The 18,307-nt window shown below is 49.5% G+C and overlaps 1 protein-coding gene across 1 annotated transcript in view; it reads left to right on the forward strand.

Annotated features, from left to right (window-relative positions):
• The window catches only part of CCDC81 (coiled-coil domain containing 81), a 28,548-nt gene that overhangs the window by 6,399 nt on the left and 3,842 nt on the right, over positions 1-18,307 (forward strand). Inside the window, exons 5-13 of the mRNA XM_077341400.1 lie at positions 877-956; positions 2,776-2,867; positions 4,261-4,375; positions 7,635-7,764; positions 12,639-12,785; positions 13,695-13,802; positions 15,734-15,903; positions 17,025-17,103; positions 17,937-18,157. Of these exons, the coding sequence (XP_077197515.1) occupies positions 877-956; positions 2,776-2,867; positions 4,261-4,375; positions 7,635-7,764; positions 12,639-12,785; positions 13,695-13,802; positions 15,734-15,903; positions 17,025-17,103; positions 17,937-18,157 (1,142 nt within the window). The remainder of the gene's footprint in view (positions 1-876; positions 957-2,775; positions 2,868-4,260; positions 4,376-7,634; positions 7,765-12,638; positions 12,786-13,694; positions 13,803-15,733; positions 15,904-17,024; positions 17,104-17,936; positions 18,158-18,307) is intronic.

The raw sequence follows: 18,307 nt of genomic DNA on the forward strand, positions 1-18,307 counted from the left end.
CAGGCACTATCTGGAGGTTGGCAACCCTGGTTCATACCTTCCCTTCCAGGTGCACATCAACAGTATACAGACTTTACTGCTGACATAGATAACAATTATATACTGCAATAAGGTGATCGGAATACCTCACTGTCTTCTTGCAAACCCAGAACAATCTGGTGGGGGTGCATCAAATTGCAGCCAACTTACGGCAACCCTGTAGTGCAGGGCTGGCCAACCTGTTGCTCTCCAGATGTCCACGGACTACAATTCCCATGTGCCCCTGCCAGCATGGCCAGTTGGCAGGGGCTCATGTTAACTGTAGTATGTGGACATCTGGAGAGCCATAATTTGGCCCATCCTGCTGTAGTTTTCAAGCCAAGAGTCAAACAGAGGAGGGTTGTCATTGCCTGCCTCTGTAGTACCCCCGGATTTCCTAGGCGATCTTGTTGGCAGCGTTTCAATATGCAGAGAGGGTGGATCCCCAGGCTGCTTAAAGAACAAAACAGGTTTTATTCAGAAGAGAAATGACTACGAATAGAAAGAGGAGAGACCTACAGACTAATTAACTGGTGTTCTTGAGTGTAGCTTTAACATGTGAGAATCCCCCTGCTGGGCCAATCAGGAGGCTGAAGGAGATAATTTGAAAATCACCAGGAAGTTCAAGGTGGCTCCTTTCAGATAAAACCTACAAGAAAGGCATGGAGGCCAAAACCTCTTCTTGAGGTTGCTCAGCTCCTGGCATTCAGAGGCCCACTGCCTTGATGATGGAGGCGCCATTTTGCCCTCTTGACAGACAGCTCCTCCATCAGGCAGCTTAACCATCAGGCATGCTTGCAGCTGTGAACGCCGGAAGTCCATGTTGCATGGGGTGACTTGTTTTTTCTCTCCATTTAGAGGCCAGGGACTGGCGATTCCGTGTTGTCGAGCAGGGAAGCCACGGGGCCACTTTCCCGAAACGTCGTCCTGTTCCCAAGGTGAGCCTGTTTATCCGATCTCTTTACTGATTCACCCGGTGAGGGAGGCACAAACCATCTCCAGCCATTAGTTACACATCAAGGGGTTTAATGGTTTATTCAGGGAAGGCTTTCTCAACCAGGGCTTCTCAGTGGAACAGGCTTCCTCGGCAGGTGGTGGGTTCTCCATCTTTGGAGATATTTAAACAGAGGCTGGAGAGCCACCTGACGGCTGATTCTGTGAAGGTTCAAGGGGGTAGCAGGTGACAATGGATGAGCAATTGGGATGTGAGTGTCCTGCATAGTGCAGGGGGTTGGACTAGATCACCCAAGAGAACCCTTCCAACTCTATGATTCTAAGATTCTAAATTCCGTCTAAACATCCGGAAGAAGTTCCTGACAGTCAGAGCGGTTTCTCGGTGGAACAGGCTTCCTTGGGAGGTGGTGGGTTCTCCATCTTTGGAGATATTTAAACAGAGGCTGGAGAGCCAACTGACGGCTGATTCTGTGAAGGTTCAAGGGGGTAGCAGGAGACAGTGGATGAGCAATTGGGATGTGAGTGTCCTGCATAGTGCAGGGGGTTGGACTAGATGACCCAAGAGAACCCTTCCAACTCTATGATTCTAAGATTCTAAATTCCGTCTAAACATCCGGAAGAAGTTCCTGACAGTCAGAGCGGTTTCTCGGTGGAACAGGCTTCCTTGGGAGGTGGTGGTTCTCCATCTTTGGAGATATTTAAACAGAGGCTGGAGAGCCATGTGACAGAGAGGCTATTCTGTGAAATCTTAAGGGGGTAGCAGGTTACAGTGGATGAGTGATAGGGTTGTGAGTATCCTGCATAGTGCAGGGGGTTGGACTAGATGACCCAGGAGGTCCCTTCCAACTCTATGATTCTATGATTCTGAATTCCCTCTAAACATCCGGATGAATTTCCGGACAGTTAGAGTGGTTTCTCAGTGGAACAGACTTCCTCAGGAGGTGGTGATCTTTGGAGATTTTTAAACAGAGGCTGGAGAGCCATCTGACAGAGAGGCTGATTCTGTGAAGGTTCAAGGGGGTGGCAGGTGACAGTGGATGAGCAATTGGGATGTGAGTGTCCTGCATAGTGCAGGGGGTTGGACTAGATGACCCAAGAGAACCCTTCCAACTCTATGATTCTAAGATTCTAAATTCCGTCTAAACATCCGGAAGAAGTTCCTGACAGTCAGAGCGGTTTCTCGGTGGAACAGGCTTCCTTGGAAGGTGGTGGGTTCTCCATCTTTGGAGATATTTAAACAGAGGCTGGAGAGCCATGTGACAGAGAGGCAATTCTGTGAATTCTTAAGGGGGTAGCAGGTTACAGTGGATGAGTGATAGGGTTGTGAGTATCCTGCATAGTGCAGGGGGTTGGACTAGATGACCCAGGAGGTCCCTTCCAAGTCTATGATTCTATGATTCTGAATTCCCTCTAAACATCCGGATGAATTTCCGGACAGTTAGAGCGGTTTCTCAGTGGAACAAGCTTCCTCGGGAGGTGGTGATCTTTGGAGATATTTAAACAGAGGCTGGAGAGCCATCTGACGGAGAGGCTGATTCTGTGAAGGTTCAATGGAGTGACAGGTGACAGTGGATGAGCGAGAGGGATGTGAGTGTCCTGCATAGTGCAGGGGGTTGGACTAGATGACCCCGGAGGTCCCTTCCAACTCTATGATTCTATGACTTTAACCCGGGAGTTGCATTGTAGAGAACCAATGGAAGTCTCCCAGCTGTTTTCCAAGGCAGCTTCCCGAAGCTCCGCTGTCTTGAGCATTGTGCTAAAGACCCCTCGCTATTTCTTGCTCTTGTTTTTGGGTGGGGGCAGGATGGAGATAAAGGAGCTCGAAACGATTGCCGAAGAGGACGAGAAGCCCAGCAAGAAGACGAACGAGGCAGAAAAAGAGAACAGCAAAAAAGGTAGTGCAGAAGTTACGTCTTTGAATGTCCCTTCGTAGCAATTGAATCAGACGCTGGGAACTGATCCAGGCTGGATGCAGCTCCCGGGCTCTGCTGGTGCCACAGCCATGCTTAGTAATTGGGGGAGGGGGAGGGGGAGGGTCCCCATCACACCCAGCCCCCCCACTGTCATTTCCAGACCACAACGATCAGTTCCCCTGAAGAAAATAGCTGCTTTGCAGAATGGGCTGTATGTATTATTATTATTATTTATTTGATTTCTATACCGCCCTTCCATATGGCTCAGGGCGGTTTACATACAACATCATAGGGGATACATGGAACGAGTCAACATACAACATAAGAGGCGGGCAACGGCACGTCCAGTTCAACATGAGAGGCGGGCAATGGCACGTCCAGTCCAACCTTCTGTGTCACACAGGGGCCAAAACCCAGGTGTCATCAGTGGAGTCAGAGCATCAAATATACAGAGCCTCACTGCCCCAGACAGTGCAAATGCTGGCAGGGGCTCATGGGAATTGTAGTCCATGGACATCTGGAGGACCACAGGTTGACTACCCCTGGTCTAGACACCATTGTCTTTTCCCATACAACAGGCTTCATTGCTAGTAGATTTGTCATACCAGGGTTCCCCGGTCCCCCCTTGTTGGGGGTGGGGGGTAGGGGGTAGGGTTTACGGGTCCAGATTAGGATGCACCTGGAGATTTTAGGGATGGAGCCTGGGGAGGACAAGGACCTCAATGGGGTATAAGGCCAAAAAGATATAATGCATTTGGTTGAGGCCGGGCTGGAGACCGGGATCGTAGGATGGGTCCACTCCCTTCCTTTTGCAATCTGTGCCCCCCTAGGCCAACATCGCCCGGGGTCATCTCTTCTATCACTACACCTGCGAGCAGAAGAGTCAAGGCTCCGTAGGGGAGAGTTGGGCATTGACTGTTGCTGCCCCTGATTGTCTTGACTGTATTAATTGTATCTGGTTTTAATGGCTTTTTAATATTTTTAATGTAAACCGGCCATGAGCCGACCAGGCCGAGAGTGGTGGTCTATAAATCTAAAAATCTTGGGCAGTGGTGGTTGGGCCGGGTTGGGGGAAGCATTTAAAGACCCCCACCTAACAGCTGAGCCTCAGAGTCAACTGTTTGGCAGGGTCTTTGTCCCCTTTCTGAGGCTGCGGGGAGAGCCCTCTCCACAATTTCAGAAGGGTCGGGCGGGAAGCAGTTAATGACCCCCACCAAGCAGCTGAGCCTTATTTCTAGTTATCAGTTAACAACCAATAACGACATTATTAAGCAAGTGCAGGTTTAGAGCATCCGGTATCGGTTAGGCTGGATGTCTTCCTTGGTTGCTTTTGCCGTGGGGAATTCTTACAGACCCTGTGCTCTCGTTTGTACAGAGAACCTTCCTCCCAAGCGTCTTCTCTGCCGCCAAACCATTTCCCCCGCCAAAGTGACAGGGATCAGTTTGATAGAAGAGTTTGAGAAGAACTTTGGCAGAGCACCCCCGCCCAGGTAAGAGCACACCTTTGATGTCTTCGTGGTCAACCCCCAACTGATTCATCTCTGGTCTTCAGGGGACCTTTTATCTTATTTTTTCTTTATTCTGTATAAAGTTTGCAAGCATTGCTAGTAGCCTTGGGATAGGTTTTTGTTTCTTTTTGGTTGTAGACACTACAGACCGTCCCTTTTGTATCTATTTGCATTTTCGGTCATGGCATCCTTGCTTCTGCCTGAGGACGCCACACAAGGTCCTTTGGCCCCTGCGGTGTCTTAGATGCAGCTGTCATGACTCCCTTCCAAAAGAAGGAATATTGCAAGACCACATTTGAGCAGAACTGAGATCTAGGGATCTGCACGGGGTGGGAGATTTGATACTTTTCAGATTAGAGTTTTCCTGATTCGGTAAAACTTGAATCAACCGAATCGCTGATTCAGTATTTGGATTCAAGTTTGGCAGGAAAACTTGAACCCATTTGGCCGAATCAGCTGGTGGGCAGCTGATCAGCCTCTCCAGAGATCAGCTGTTTGCCAGGCTGTGCGGGGATTGAACCCAGGCACAGAGCTAACTTGTCAGATTCCTGCCCTCCCAATCCCAGTTTACAGCTGGATGGTTCAACCATTTGGCAGAGTCTTTAAATGTCTCCCCATTAGACCCCTCCCCCTCCATGGCACTAGCAAACCACCCCGTATTGAGTCTGCCATGAAAACACTGGAGGGCGTCACCCCAAGGGTCAGATATGACCCAGTGCTTGCACAGGGGAGACCTTTACCTTAAATGTCTCCCCATCAGACCCCTCCCCCTCACAGGGGTCTGCTTGGGAGGAGGACCCCGTCAAATATCATCTATTCAGGGGTAGTCAAACTGCGGCCCTCCAGATGTCCATGGACTACAATTTCCATGAGCCCCTGCCAGCATACCCCTGATCTAAGTTGCCCCACGAATACAATGTCCATGGCTGGGGATCCTCTTTCTCCGTTCACGAGAACTCGATCCCACCTCTGGACGACAAACAGCTGCTGCGGTCCTCTCTGCTGAATGGGTTCTTAAATGTTTTAGGGGTCAGCTGGAGGTGTGCAGGATGCCAGCCCTTGCGCTCTCAGAGGGGGCGGGCAAACACAACCCAAGAACTGAGTCGCGGGCAACGGGGCATGGAGGAGCACCTTCTGTTTCCAGCTGGAAGGGTCTCTTCGAGCAGGGCCAAAAGGAAACCGGAGGAGATGAACCAGACGCCTCCTCTGTTGTCTGTGGGGCTGGTTCCGAGTTAACTTAGTGGCCTGCTCAGAGAAGCTCTTCCTAATGGTGTCCACCATGGACATGACAAAAGAAAAACCAGCAGATAGAATGACTGGCTCTTTCCGCTTGAGGTCCTCTGAAAGGAGACAATACCCTTGAGCCTTCTCCGCTTAGCTGAGTGGTGAGAGGTTCTTGGCGTAGCTTCATGGGGTTGTGTTTCCTTTGGAGGAGAGGACACCAGCGCTGGTGGCGTCCTCGTCTTCACCAGGCAGGTGTCGTTTCTCCTTTCCCTTCTCTCGTTGAAAATCAGTTTCATCAGGGAAAGGGAAAGCGGCTTTGCAGGGGGTGATTTTCAGCTGAAATGGCGGCCAGGGAGACGGAGTTAGGTTTCCCTCGTCCTGAAAAACCCGGCCCTAGAAGCTGCATTCTGTTACGAGAGAGGGGGAGAGAAACGGAGGAGAAAAAGGAGGTTGAGAGGGGACATGATAGCCCTCTTTAAGTATTTGAAAGGTTGTCACTTGGAGGAGGGCAGGATGCTGTTTCTGCTGGCTGCAGAGGAGAGGACACGCAGTAATGGGTTTAAACTACAAGTACAATGATATAAGCTAGATATCAGGAAAAAAAATTTCACAGTCAGAGTAGTTCAGCAGTGGAATAGGCTGCCTGAGGAGGTGGTGAGCTCCCCCTCACTGGCAGTCTTCAAGCAAAGGTTGGATACACACTTTTCTTGGATGCTTTAGGATGCTTAGGGCTGATCCTGCGTTGAGCAGGGGGTTGGACTAGATGGCCTGTATGGCCCCTTCCAACTCTATGATTCTATGATTCTAAACCAAGCGTCAGGGGAAATGATCTTGGGAATAATTACATGTCGTTCGGCCATGCCCTGGCCTGGAGAACACCAAGGAAGGCTCTGCAGAAGAAGGTAATGGCAAAGCCCCTCTGCTTCTCCCTTGTCTTGCAAATCCCTTGCTGGGGTCTCCATGAGGTGGTTTTTCTACCCTGCTTTTCACTGCCCAAAGGAGTCTCAAAGCAGCTTACGGTCACTTTCCCTACCCCATCCAGCGTGGTGCAATGGTTGAGAGGGGTGGCTTCTAATCTGCAAAACCAGGTTTTATTCCCCGCTCCTCCACATTCAGCCAGCTGGGTGACCTTGGGCCAGTCACAGCCCTGATAGGGCTGTTCTCACAGAGCAATCCTGTCAGAGCTCTCTCAGCCCCATCTCCTTCACGGGGTGTCTGTTGAGGGGAGAGGAAGGGATGGTGACCGTAAGCCGCTTTGAGATTCCTTTGGGCAGTGAAAAGCAAGGTATAAAAACCAACTCTTCCTCTTTCTCTCCCCACAACAGACACCCTGTGAATTAGATGAGGCTGAGAAAGCTCTGAGAGAACTGGGACTGGCCTCAGTCACCCAGCTGACTGCTTATGGAGGAGTGGGGAATGAAACCCGATTCTCTAGGCTGGAGGGCGCTGCTCTTAACCACTCACCATGGTGGGTGGTGACTTATCCATACGTAGGGTTCCCACCTGAATTGCCCTTAAAACCCCTTAATACCAATAGGTTATTTCTCCCACTGAATTCAATAATACCTAAGTGGCTATATGCTTAGCTGGCCTGTACCGGAAGTGACATCATCACGACGGCGCCATTATAATGACGCTCTAGTATTTGGGCAAAAACTAGGGCTGAAGCCATTTTTACCATAAGAGTTTTTGCCCAGATTTCAGAGTGTCACTGCAGCGTCGCAGCATGATGACATCATTTCTGGCACAAGTTGGATGTCGTCATGTAGCCGGCAGTGCAGCCTGGTCCTCAGTCCTGCTCCTGGTAAACCAGTTAACCAGTTGCCAGGAGGGCCCTGGCGATGCTAAGGCAGTGGGAGAGGAAAGATGCACAGACAGGCAGTCAGATACACGCATGAGTGTCTTTCTCCCAACGACTCAGGAACTTGAGCCGCTGCGATCGTTGTCAACATTTCAGACTTACAGCTATCTTGGCGTTCCATAGAGACTTGCAGCAATCACATGTTATGCTTTCTAGGCTGCCAGCCCCCGTTTCGAATCCGAAGGCCGAACAGGATGCCAACCCTGCTCCGGTTCCTGCTCCGGTTCCTGCTCCTCGATCTCGGACTCCATCCCCGCTTTGTCAAGATCATGGTAGGGCAGGACAGGTATAACTATGTGGCTCTTCTTCATTTCCCAGCAACACCTGTGTAGATAATGGCGTCTCCCTGGGTGGCATTTATGTTGGGCATCAGGCAGTCCAAGGGCCATAGTTGTGGATCTGTACCACTGGGCCCAGGAGCCTCTTGTGGCACAGAGTGGTAAGGCAGCCGACATGCTGTCTGAAGCTCTGACCATGAGGCTGGGAGTTCAATCCCAGCAGCCGGCTCAAGGTTGACTCAGCCTTCCATCCTTCCGAGGTCGGTAAAATGAGTACCCAGCTTGCTGGGGGGTAAACGGTCATGACTGGGGAAGGCACTGGCAAACCACCCCGTAGTGAGTCTGCCATGAAAACGCTGGAGGGCATCATCGCAAGGATCAGACATGATCCGGTGCTTGCACAGGGGATACCTTTACCTTTTACCACTGGGCCCACCCCGTGGAGCTTTGCTTTTTGGTTACACGATAGCATTTCCAATGATCTAGAAACTGTTTGGAGTGGCATTTATGGAAACTGCAGAACTGAAAATGGCAAGCAAAACACCAGCCCTGCACCAAACGTCCCTCCTACACGTGGGATGTAGCATGATAGCTGGCCCACTGGGGCTTCCCTCACTTGGATGGGTCGCTGAAATGACCGGACTGAATTAATCTAATGAAAAGTCACCAAGAAAGCTTTCCAGTTCTCTCAAACGCTTTATTATATTTTATGCAGCATACCAACCCAAGAAGGTTTGTGAGAATCCTGCAAAGATGATGGGCTTTCATATGAAAAAAAATTGACCTGATGAATTTCCTCCAGGCTAGACTGGCCAGGGATTCTGGTATGGGGAAGGCATGATCTGGGCATGGAATTGGGGTCACTGTGGGTGGGCCGGTAGTTGCAGGGGCTTGGACTAGACGACCCTGGAGGCCCCTTCGAACTCTATGATGATTCTAAGAGTTCTGGAGAACTCAAAAGCTTTCGGTTTCTGGCAATTCCTAGCGCTACCCTATGTCCCTTCCACAATTTTCCCAGACATGGTGGAGCATGCATGCAATGCAGCCATGTCTTTTAAAAAGAGCAGTGGCTGGGAAACGGAAGCCAGGGGCAGGTGATTCCCTGCCCCCAATGGGGGGCCTTGGCAGCCCTCTTTGGCAACGCTGTGCCTACAGATACCACTTTGCGGATTACTTTACTTGCATGAGGCATGGCAAGCTGTTTGCTCCACAAGGCTTCGTAGTAGAACTGTGCTTGGGATTATATTGTTTGGAAGGAGATGAGGAGAGAAGGGTCTGGACAACGGCTGGTTCCGCCCTTCCCCATTTTGGTTATCTGCATGCACTGAATCCACCATCCTTGGCCAAAAGGTGGAGCACACTGTTCTTTCCTCTGCATCCCACTCCTGACATATAGTGGATGCATATACTGTGCACACTCTGTAACAAAGGGCATGCCACTAATCATGCAATGTCCCACTCTGCTTCACTGAACCTAAGATGGTCAGAATGTAGTGCAGGGGTGGCCAAACTGTGACTCTCCAGATGCCGATGGACTATAATTCCCATGATCCCCCAACAGCATGTTTTTTCTTCTTTTTTTTTAAGTTCATGGATGTCTGGAGAGCCACAGTTTTGTCACCCCTCCTGTAGTGGTTTATCAGTGAGAACCTGGTCAATTTCATGTGAAATCCTTGTCACTTTCATGTGACAAACTGGATGATTTCATGTGAAAACCTGGTCAATTTCATGTGACAATCTGGATGATTTCATGTGAAAACCTGGTCAATTTCATGTGACAATCTGGATGATTTCATGTCAATTTCATGTGACAATCTGGACGATTTCATGTGAAAGCCTGGTCAATTTCATGTGAAAGCTTGGTCGATTTCATGTGCATGGGATCCAGATTCCCCAGATCTTTTGCAAGTGTCTCAGCTGCCACCAAGTGGCCCACATGAAACTGACCAGGAAATAAGAGGATTTATTCTACGTGTGAAAACTCAACTTGTCTTGGCTTCATTTTGTGAAGAAAGAAATAAGAAACGGTGTAAGTAATAATACAGACCTGTAGCCCTCTGAACATGTCCTGATTTTGCATTCCTATTCCATAAATGTAAAAGACATCAGAGGAACGCAGTGGGGAAAAGTTAGACCGTACAAGTTGGATGTCGGCCAAGCTTTTCTCTACATGGCTAAGGAGCAGGCAATATAAGGCTTCAAAATAACCATCAAAGACTACTTTTCAGGAGCGAAGAAGAAGAAGAGTTGGTTCTTATATGCCGCTTTCCCCTACCCGAAGGAGGCTCAAAGCAGCTTACAATCACCTTCCCATTCCTCTCCCCACAACAGACACCCTGTGGGGTGGGTGAGGCTGAGAGAGCGCTGAGATCACTGCCCGGTCAGAACAGTTTTATCAGTCCTGTGATGAGCCCAAGGTCACCCAGCTGTTTGCATGTGGGGGAGTACAGAATCGAACCTGGCATGCACTTCTAACCACTACACCAAACTATGTATCTCCCACCTCCTTCCCCAAGAAAATTGGGGAAGGGCTGGGCCTTAGTGAAAGAACATCTACTTGGCATGAAGAAGATCCCGGGTTCAATCTCTGGCATCTCCAGGTGGAAGGACTGAGGCAGCAGGTGTTGTGAAAGACCTCCACCTGAGACCCTGGAGAGCTACTGCCAGTCTAGTAGACAAAACAGACCTCAATGGGCCAATGGTCTGGTCCAGTATAAGGAAGAGTCATGTGTGTTCTTGTGCATTCATGCCTAACTGGTATCTAAAAAACCAGCCGTTTCCTGTTGTGAAAATTTGCCCTGGTTCATAGTTAGATGGGAGGTCAATAAGAAAGTGCAGGGTTGCAATGCACAGACAACCAAGCGTCTCTGGACGCTCCTTGCCTGAAAACCCTGCAGAGTCATCTTTGCACAAGAGGCTCTTAGCTCTGTGGATACAAATAGATTGGTGATCCCTGGTCCGCGAGAAGTTTGCCTGGCCTCAACCAGGGCCAGGGCCTGTTCGTCCCCGGCCCCAGTTCTGCAATATGGAGCTCTTCCACCAGGCCTTCGGTTGAGGCCAGGCTGACGGAAGGTCTTATCCCTCCTTTGGCGTTCTCATTGGGGCATCACCCCTGGAAGATTTTGGGCTTGGTACTGACTTGGTCGGTTGGGTATGGGAGGGGGGCTAGGATTCTGGGAGTTTATAGATTGTATTTTTATATGATTTTATTGTGTGTTTGATTGTTGATAGTCGCCACGAGATGGCAGGCCGGGAGCGGTAGAGTACAAATATAATAATAATTTTAAAAGAACAAGAATTCAGTAGCTCAAAGTGAGGCAGGACAGTCATACAGCTGAAGAGGTGAGCAGTGACTCATGAAAGCTCCTCGCCTGCCACAAATTTTGTAGGCTTTCAGGTGCTAAAGGACTCTTGCTCTTTTCTGCTTCTGCGGGGAAACTCACACAGCTACAGAAAGATGAACACAGCTTGATCTTTCTCTCCCAAAGCCTTGAAATGTGCCGTTGCATCCACATTATAAAATATATATACGTCATACATCCGTGGCTCTCCACCTTCCTAATATAGCTCCTCCTGTTGAGGTGACCCCCAACTATAAAATTAAGCAAGGGTTCGTTCACAGAAATTAAACCGAAACTGTCCAATGGCGTGAAGATCCATTGTTCCTGATTGTATATAAATTGGTTATTAATTGTATATAAATGGGCGGGTGCCTTCAGGAGGAGCGGCCCCGGCCCCGGCCAAGCTGCCACGACCCCTGTGAAAGGGTCATTTGACCACCCATAAGGGCCCCGACCCCCAGGTTGAGAACCACTGTCATACATGAATTTGTTCAAGTTTGTTTGTTATTGTTATTGTTATTGTCATTATTTCCTCCTCATTTTATTACCCACCACTCTCGAACCAACTTGTGGCAGGTTATAGATGTCCAATAAAATCCCAGTAAAAAACCCATTAAGACAGACAAGTACAATAAAACCCAACAGGATGGCAGTAAAAAGTCCAGAAAAACTCCCCCTTGCCCCCCTTCCCTCCATCTATGGAGGGTTGGAAAGAGAGTCACATTGTGAGACTCTGACCGGGGGGGGGGGGCTGATCTTCCACATCACCCCAGCCTCAACCATAGACCTGACGGAAGAGCTCTGTTTTTCAGGCCCTGCAGAAAACTGGAAGCTCCCACAGGGTCCGTAGCTCTTCCGGGAGCTCATCCCACCATGTTGGGGCCAGGACTGAAAAGGCCCTGGACCTGGTTGAGGCCAATTGTACTTCTCTGGGGCCAGGAACAGAGTTCACGCTGCCTGGCTGTGTAAATTGTCTAACTGGAGGACCACAGATAACTTGAAATGTGTTGATGCCCATATCAGAAAATCTGCACGGTGCCCCCAAACTCACACTGGCTTATGGATCACCAGGGGCTTATTTTTGCTAAAATACCATAAGGAAGGGGGGGGGGGAAACCCCAGGACTAACTTTTATTGTCACCCCTGAATTACTTCCTTGGATGCAAGCAGTTGTCCTTTCAATTAATGCAAAAGAAATTCCGTCTCAACATCCGGAAGAAGTTCCTGACAGTCAGAGCAGTTCCTCAGTGGAACAGGCTTCCTCGGGAGGAGGTGGGTTCCCCATCTTTAGAGATTTTTAAACAGAGGTTTGGAGAGCCATCTGACGGAGAGGCCAATTCTGTGAAGGCTCAAGGAAGTGGCAGGTGACAGTGGATGAGGGATTGGGATGTGAGTGTCCTGCATAGTGCAGGGGGTTGGACTAGATGACCCATGAGGTCCCTTCCAACTCTATGATTCTATGATTCTTTCTTAATAGTACAGCCACTCTTGGCTGATATCTAGTCTCTTCCATGCGAACTCTGGGTCTTCTGCATTTCCAGGAAATGTGCTACTTGTGTATGCAGCGTGCTCAAAGGATCATCCCCGTTTACTTGAATGAAGAGAAGAGGAGAAAAGAGAAGGAGGAGGAGAGGATATTGGCGCAGTACCAAGCCCTGAAAGACCAGGATGCCCTGCAGAAGCAGCAGGTACTTGGATTGGGGGGGGGGGGGAATCAGGGAATCAGGTAGATTTGTGGAGGGGGGGTGGGTAGTGAGGGGACAAGATTTATTGATTAATTTACTTTACGTATACCTCGCCTTTCTCCCTGATGGGACGCAAGCTCCTTGCCTGCATCCCGTCCCCAGCTGTTGGAATGGGCAAACTTTGTAGTGTGCATGATTCAACAGCATATGAAGAATATCTCGTAGAGGGCATCAGATGAGAAGTATCATGAGCTCTGCTTTGCTTTATCAATAAACTGCATTTGCCGATATGCCAAGCTTCTCATTGAGAAGTCGGTGGGGACGAAACACAAATGCACTAAAGCAGGGGTAGTCAACCTGTGGTCCTCCAGATGTCCATGGGCTACAATTCCCATGAGCCCCTGCCAGCAAACACTGGCAGGGGCTCATGGGAATTGTAGTCCATGGACATCTGGAGGACCACAGGTTGACTAGCCCTGCACTAAAGAATCACAGAATCCTAGAATTGGAAGGGACCTCCTGGGTCATCTAGTCCAACCCCTGCACAAGGCAGGAAGTCACAGCTACCTGCCCACCCACAGTGACCCCAATTTCGTGTCCAAGTGATCCCCCCACCCCACCAAAAATCTCCAGAATCCAGCTTGGCCTGGATGAAATTCACCTACCATCCCACAGTGGCCCTCGGCAATTCCTGGGGTATGCAAGAAATATAACCAAGAACTGACAGCTATGTACATCTTTAGAAATGTGAGAGACACCCTCTGTCCCTCTGAGAGGAAATTGTCTTGCACCAGGGAGAAGGCTATTTAGCTGGGGCGGGGCAGAATTTTTTGGTTGTCAGAATAATTTACCCGGTTCCTTCTGGCAGTTTTTGAAACCTTGGCTGACTCTTTGTTCATTTTCCCACGACAGCTAAGAGCCTTGGCAAGCAGAGAGGAGAACCAAAAGATCGCCGCGTTCAATCTAGGGATCGCTGAAGCCTTAAGAAGCCAGAAGAATGAAAAAGCTCCGGAAATTTACGTAAGGTCTTGCACGTCACAAGATCCCAACTGCTCCAGTCAAAGTAGATCTTCTCTCTCTCTCTCTGTGTATAGGGCCTTTAAGAAGCAGCAATTGGTTTATATACCCCGGTTTTCATTGCCTGAAGGAGTCTCTAGGTGGCCTACAATCGTCTTCCCTTCCTCTCCCCACAACAGACACCCTGTTAGGGAGGTGGGGCTGAGAGAGCTCTGGGAGAACTGTTCTGTGAGACCAGCTCTAACAGGACTGTGACTGGCCCAAGGTCACCCAGCTGGCTGCATGTGGAGGAGGAGTGGGGAATCAAACCATGTTTGGAGGCTGCCACTCTTAACCGCAACACCTTGCGGGTGTGATTTACACGGCTATCCCTGCCCCAGGTTAGCCTGACCTTGTAAGCTAAATAGGGTAGTACTTGGGTTATTATTTGGATGGGAGACCACCCAGGAAGTGATTACCGTATATATTCGCATATAAGCCGACCCGCATATATAAACCTAATTTCACCCCAAAATGCTGGAAAACCTATTGACTCGCATATAAGCCTAGGGTGGTGTTTGGGTAGTGGCTTTTTCTCCTTCCCTCCTCTCCCCCCCCTCCCGTTTTGGGCAGGACTTTTTTTCCCCTTTCTTCCCACCTTCCTCCTCCCTCTTTCCCTCTGAACAGTCCTGCCTTTTGATACCCAGTCCTGTGCTGCTTCCCGTCCTTCTTCTTAGCCGGGTGTTCTGGTCCCTCCACTTTCCATGCCTTCCTCTGGGGGCGTTTCCTCTTTTTGCTCTCTGCCCAGGGAGCTTCAGAGCTTCCTGCAGCTTCCTGCACATGCTGGCCTCATGCTGGCCTCCTTAAGGCAGGGAGAGGGGCAGGCAGAGACTGTTTTTTCCCTCCCGAGCTTGCTGTGTCTCTCCTTTGTTGCTGCTTCTGCTCTTCAAGCAAGCATACTTGTCTCCCACCTTCCAGCTGTTTTTTTTTTTAACCTGTCTATAAGCCTGTCAGGAATCAGGCTGAGCCCAGCCTGTGGAGTCCCAAGTGAAAGCACATCCGAAATCCAACAGCCGGTTGCAAATTTCCAAGAAGAGCTTTATTAGGCAAAGTCCACAGAAAGCTAAGGCAGGCCAAGATCTTCCTACGCAAAGATCTTGTACCAAGTACCAAGGGATCAGGTGGGGTAGTTATAGGGCACACCAGATAGGGGAGGGGGTTTGAGGATTTTTCGGCGGGAGAGCAGAAAGAGTTGACAAGAGAAGTTCTGTTCCCAAGCTGCCAGATGGCCGGAGGACTTATCAGAAGGTTGAGACTTGTTGAGACTTCGCTGTCTCCGCAAGGACACTTACAGTGAGATTGATACATGTAGATGGGAGCCTCACCCGCTGGGAAAGGAAGGGAGTGAAGTTCTCAAAGGACAGGTTTATTGCTTTACGGCCTTGGCTAGCTCCGGCCGGAGGGGCATGGAGGTGCGAAAATATGCAGAGCTGGGAAGATTCAGGATGGCATGAATCGGGGTTCATGACAGCCGAGGGGGACTTTTTCAGCTTAAAAAAAGGGCTGAAAAACTCGGCTTATACGTGAGTGTATACGGTAGTTGTTGCACAGAGACAGACAATGGCAGACCAACCAGGGCTTAAAGCAGCCTTTTTCAATTCCTGGAGCAACTGGAAGGGATGGGGGGTCATCCTGGTAGGTGGCTGTCAATTGAACATGGAAAAATTTGGGGTACCTATGTTGGTCTTCCAACGGAGCCCCCTTGAGACCCTGGCACACTCTGGGGGTTTGGCTATGCAGACAGATTTTTAAAATCTTGGATACGGGGGAAAAAAGGACATTTGAAGGGCCTGTCCTGTCCCCACCGCCGTGAAGGACGGCCCTTCCAGAAGGTCCCACAGGATTCCTTCCTCGTTTTTATCGCAACCCAACTGGACGCGCCTCTTCCCTTGTAGAAATCCTACATTTTTGAGAAAAGGCCCTCGAGCGCTTCCCTTCATCAGAAGCAGGAGGAATACTCACAACAGCTGGCCAAACATATGGAGAAGAAGACCGCGAGAGAAACCAAGCTGAAGCAGGATCAGGACCTTAATGACCGTCTGGAGCAAGTGCGCTTAGCCGAAGAGTAAGTCTGACGCTTGGAAGATAATATCGGGATTGGTGGTTCTTCTCTAAATGTTGACGCAACTTTTAAAGGGCTGGTTGTGCAACCAGCTCTTTCACACCTTGCTGGATCAGACCAAAAGGCTGTCTCACACCATAGAGATTCAGAAGCGCAATGAAGGGGTAGAACACGGAAGCCGCCTAGCAGAATGTCCATCTGAACGTGAGCATGTATAAAAACAGATCACCATTTTCAAACTACCTTTCCGTTTTAGCAACTGGCTGCTGACGGGTTTCTCCTGTCATTGCAGACAGACCTGCTTTAGCAACCGTCTGCTAGCGTTCCTTGGCCTGTTTGTGCACACCTGCTTGCATCAGGCTAACAAAGCACCACTGGGCTGCTTTAGAGGGAAACCAGGGCTGAATCTGCACGGAGCTTTTATTCCAATCCCAGGTCGATTCAGTTCCTGCTGTCCACACTGAATGCGATTTCCATTTTGATTTGGGGTGATTTAAATTTTTCATCTGCAACAAGCAGGATTGATCTGGAGTGACCCGACCTTTCCCCTGCAATATCCTGGAGTGGATATAACCCTTGATATTTGAAAAATCAGCATGAGAAAGTGTGCAGCGCTCTGCTTTCCCTGAACTAACTTGCTGCCTCGAGCCTCCAAAGCTGTAGAAAAGCCCTGATTGGCCAGGGCGTCAGTTCCTGGTTCCCAGGTTGCAAGGCTTCCCTTAAAGGGGAAGCCCTAACTTCTTTCAGCAGAGATTTGCCTCTGGGATTTATTCCCCCTCCTCTGCTGTCTCCAGTCTCCCCCACCTTCAAGAAAAGAAAGGAAAAGGCTCCTGCTGTGCTTGGTTCCCCCCTCCCCCCTTGTGAGCTTCCCTAATCATGTGCAGAATACTTTTCTGTTTCAATGGGGGGGGGAAGACCCGAGTTCAAATTGATCTGAATTCAGCAGGATCCACAATGTAATATACAAAGTAAGTGCAGAATCATCCCAGGATTTGGCAACCCCCCTCCCCCCCTGCTGGTGGCCAGGGGGGATGGGAGGAACCCTCTAATCACCCCAAGCCAGAAGTTAGTTTTCTCAGAGAGAAGAGGCTGCGATTTCAACAGGCGGTCTTCTCATTTTCTAGATTAGCTGCCCAAAGGGCAAAGTCTCTCAAGGACAGGATGGCCGAAACGCAGTGTTATAAGAAGGCGCTAGATTTGCAGGTAAGGATTTGGAGTGAGGGCGGTTTTGATTATAGATTAATTGGGGTGGTGTTTAGTCTGTGAGGCTGGCTGCTCTCTAGGGTTGCCAGCTCCGGGTTGGGATATTTCTGTCACCTGGAGGTCACTTGTAATAGTGGGAGATCTCCAGTTGTTACCTGGAGGTTGACAACTCTAGTAATTTCATTTCATACATATACATCTTTATGGAAATATATGGCAATAAACTAGGCTTCTGTAATTTTCTGTCCCTGCATACCATATCTAGGTGTTTAACTGGAAAGTTTTTTATTTTTTATTAAATGGAAAGGTTTTTTATTAAGAGAGAGCCTTATGGAAGGGTGGTATAGAAATCTAAACAAACAAACAAACAAATAAAGCAAGCTCTCCCCAAGGTTCACCCCTAAATATCTAGGTGTTTCCCATCCCAGAGTTGGCAACTGTAGCAGTGTCAATGAGACTTGTGTGGAAAATTGGAAGCCACTCTGGTCTCTTTGATGAGGAACATTGGTTTTCTGGTGCTCCCATTCACGGAAAGGAAGCACATGCACGCACATATTGCATGAGCAAGCTCAGGTTGGTGGGTGGCGCATGCAGTGCACTCAATCCTGTGGGCTCTCCGCCTGTGTTTCCCACTGCACATGCATGTTTATGCACAGGGCTACTGCATGCCCATGCGTTGAGAAGCATGCCTGGGTCCCACATCCATAGACACATAGCGAAACGTGCAGAAAGAAATATTTGGATGGACGCCCACTTTGACCCATTGCTTATATGGCAGCCGTGCCTGACGCTGGGGCCCGTTCATTAAAATGTCCTTCCGAATTTGGACCCAGATCAAGATGAAGCCAGCTCCGCTGCCTCACTGTGAGCCCGATTCCGCCATCTTCGGGAAGAACGACATGAGCAAAGAGAAGATGGAGGAAAGGCGGAAGCGCTCCCGGGAGTTTTCCAGACATCAGCTGCAGGCTGCCGCAGACCGGAAACGAGCCGCCATCCTCAGCCAGCTGGTAGAACAGAGGAAGGCAGAAGAAGTGTTCCAGAGGGCAAGGAAGCAGTAGGAGCGGAAATATTTATATATTTTTAAAAATTGTTAAGCATTTATCAGGTGATAGGACCATATATGGACTTGCTGACCCCCCCTCCCAAAATGGCCAATGATGGGCCTGGAGGGGGTGGGAAGGGGAGGGCCCCCAGGATGATCCCT

Source organism: Paroedura picta, chromosome 6, assembly GCF_049243985.1.
Source record: "Paroedura picta isolate Pp20150507F chromosome 6, Ppicta_v3.0, whole genome shotgun sequence".
NCBI classification, from domain to species: Eukaryota; Metazoa; Chordata; class Lepidosauria; order Squamata; family Gekkonidae; genus Paroedura; species Paroedura picta.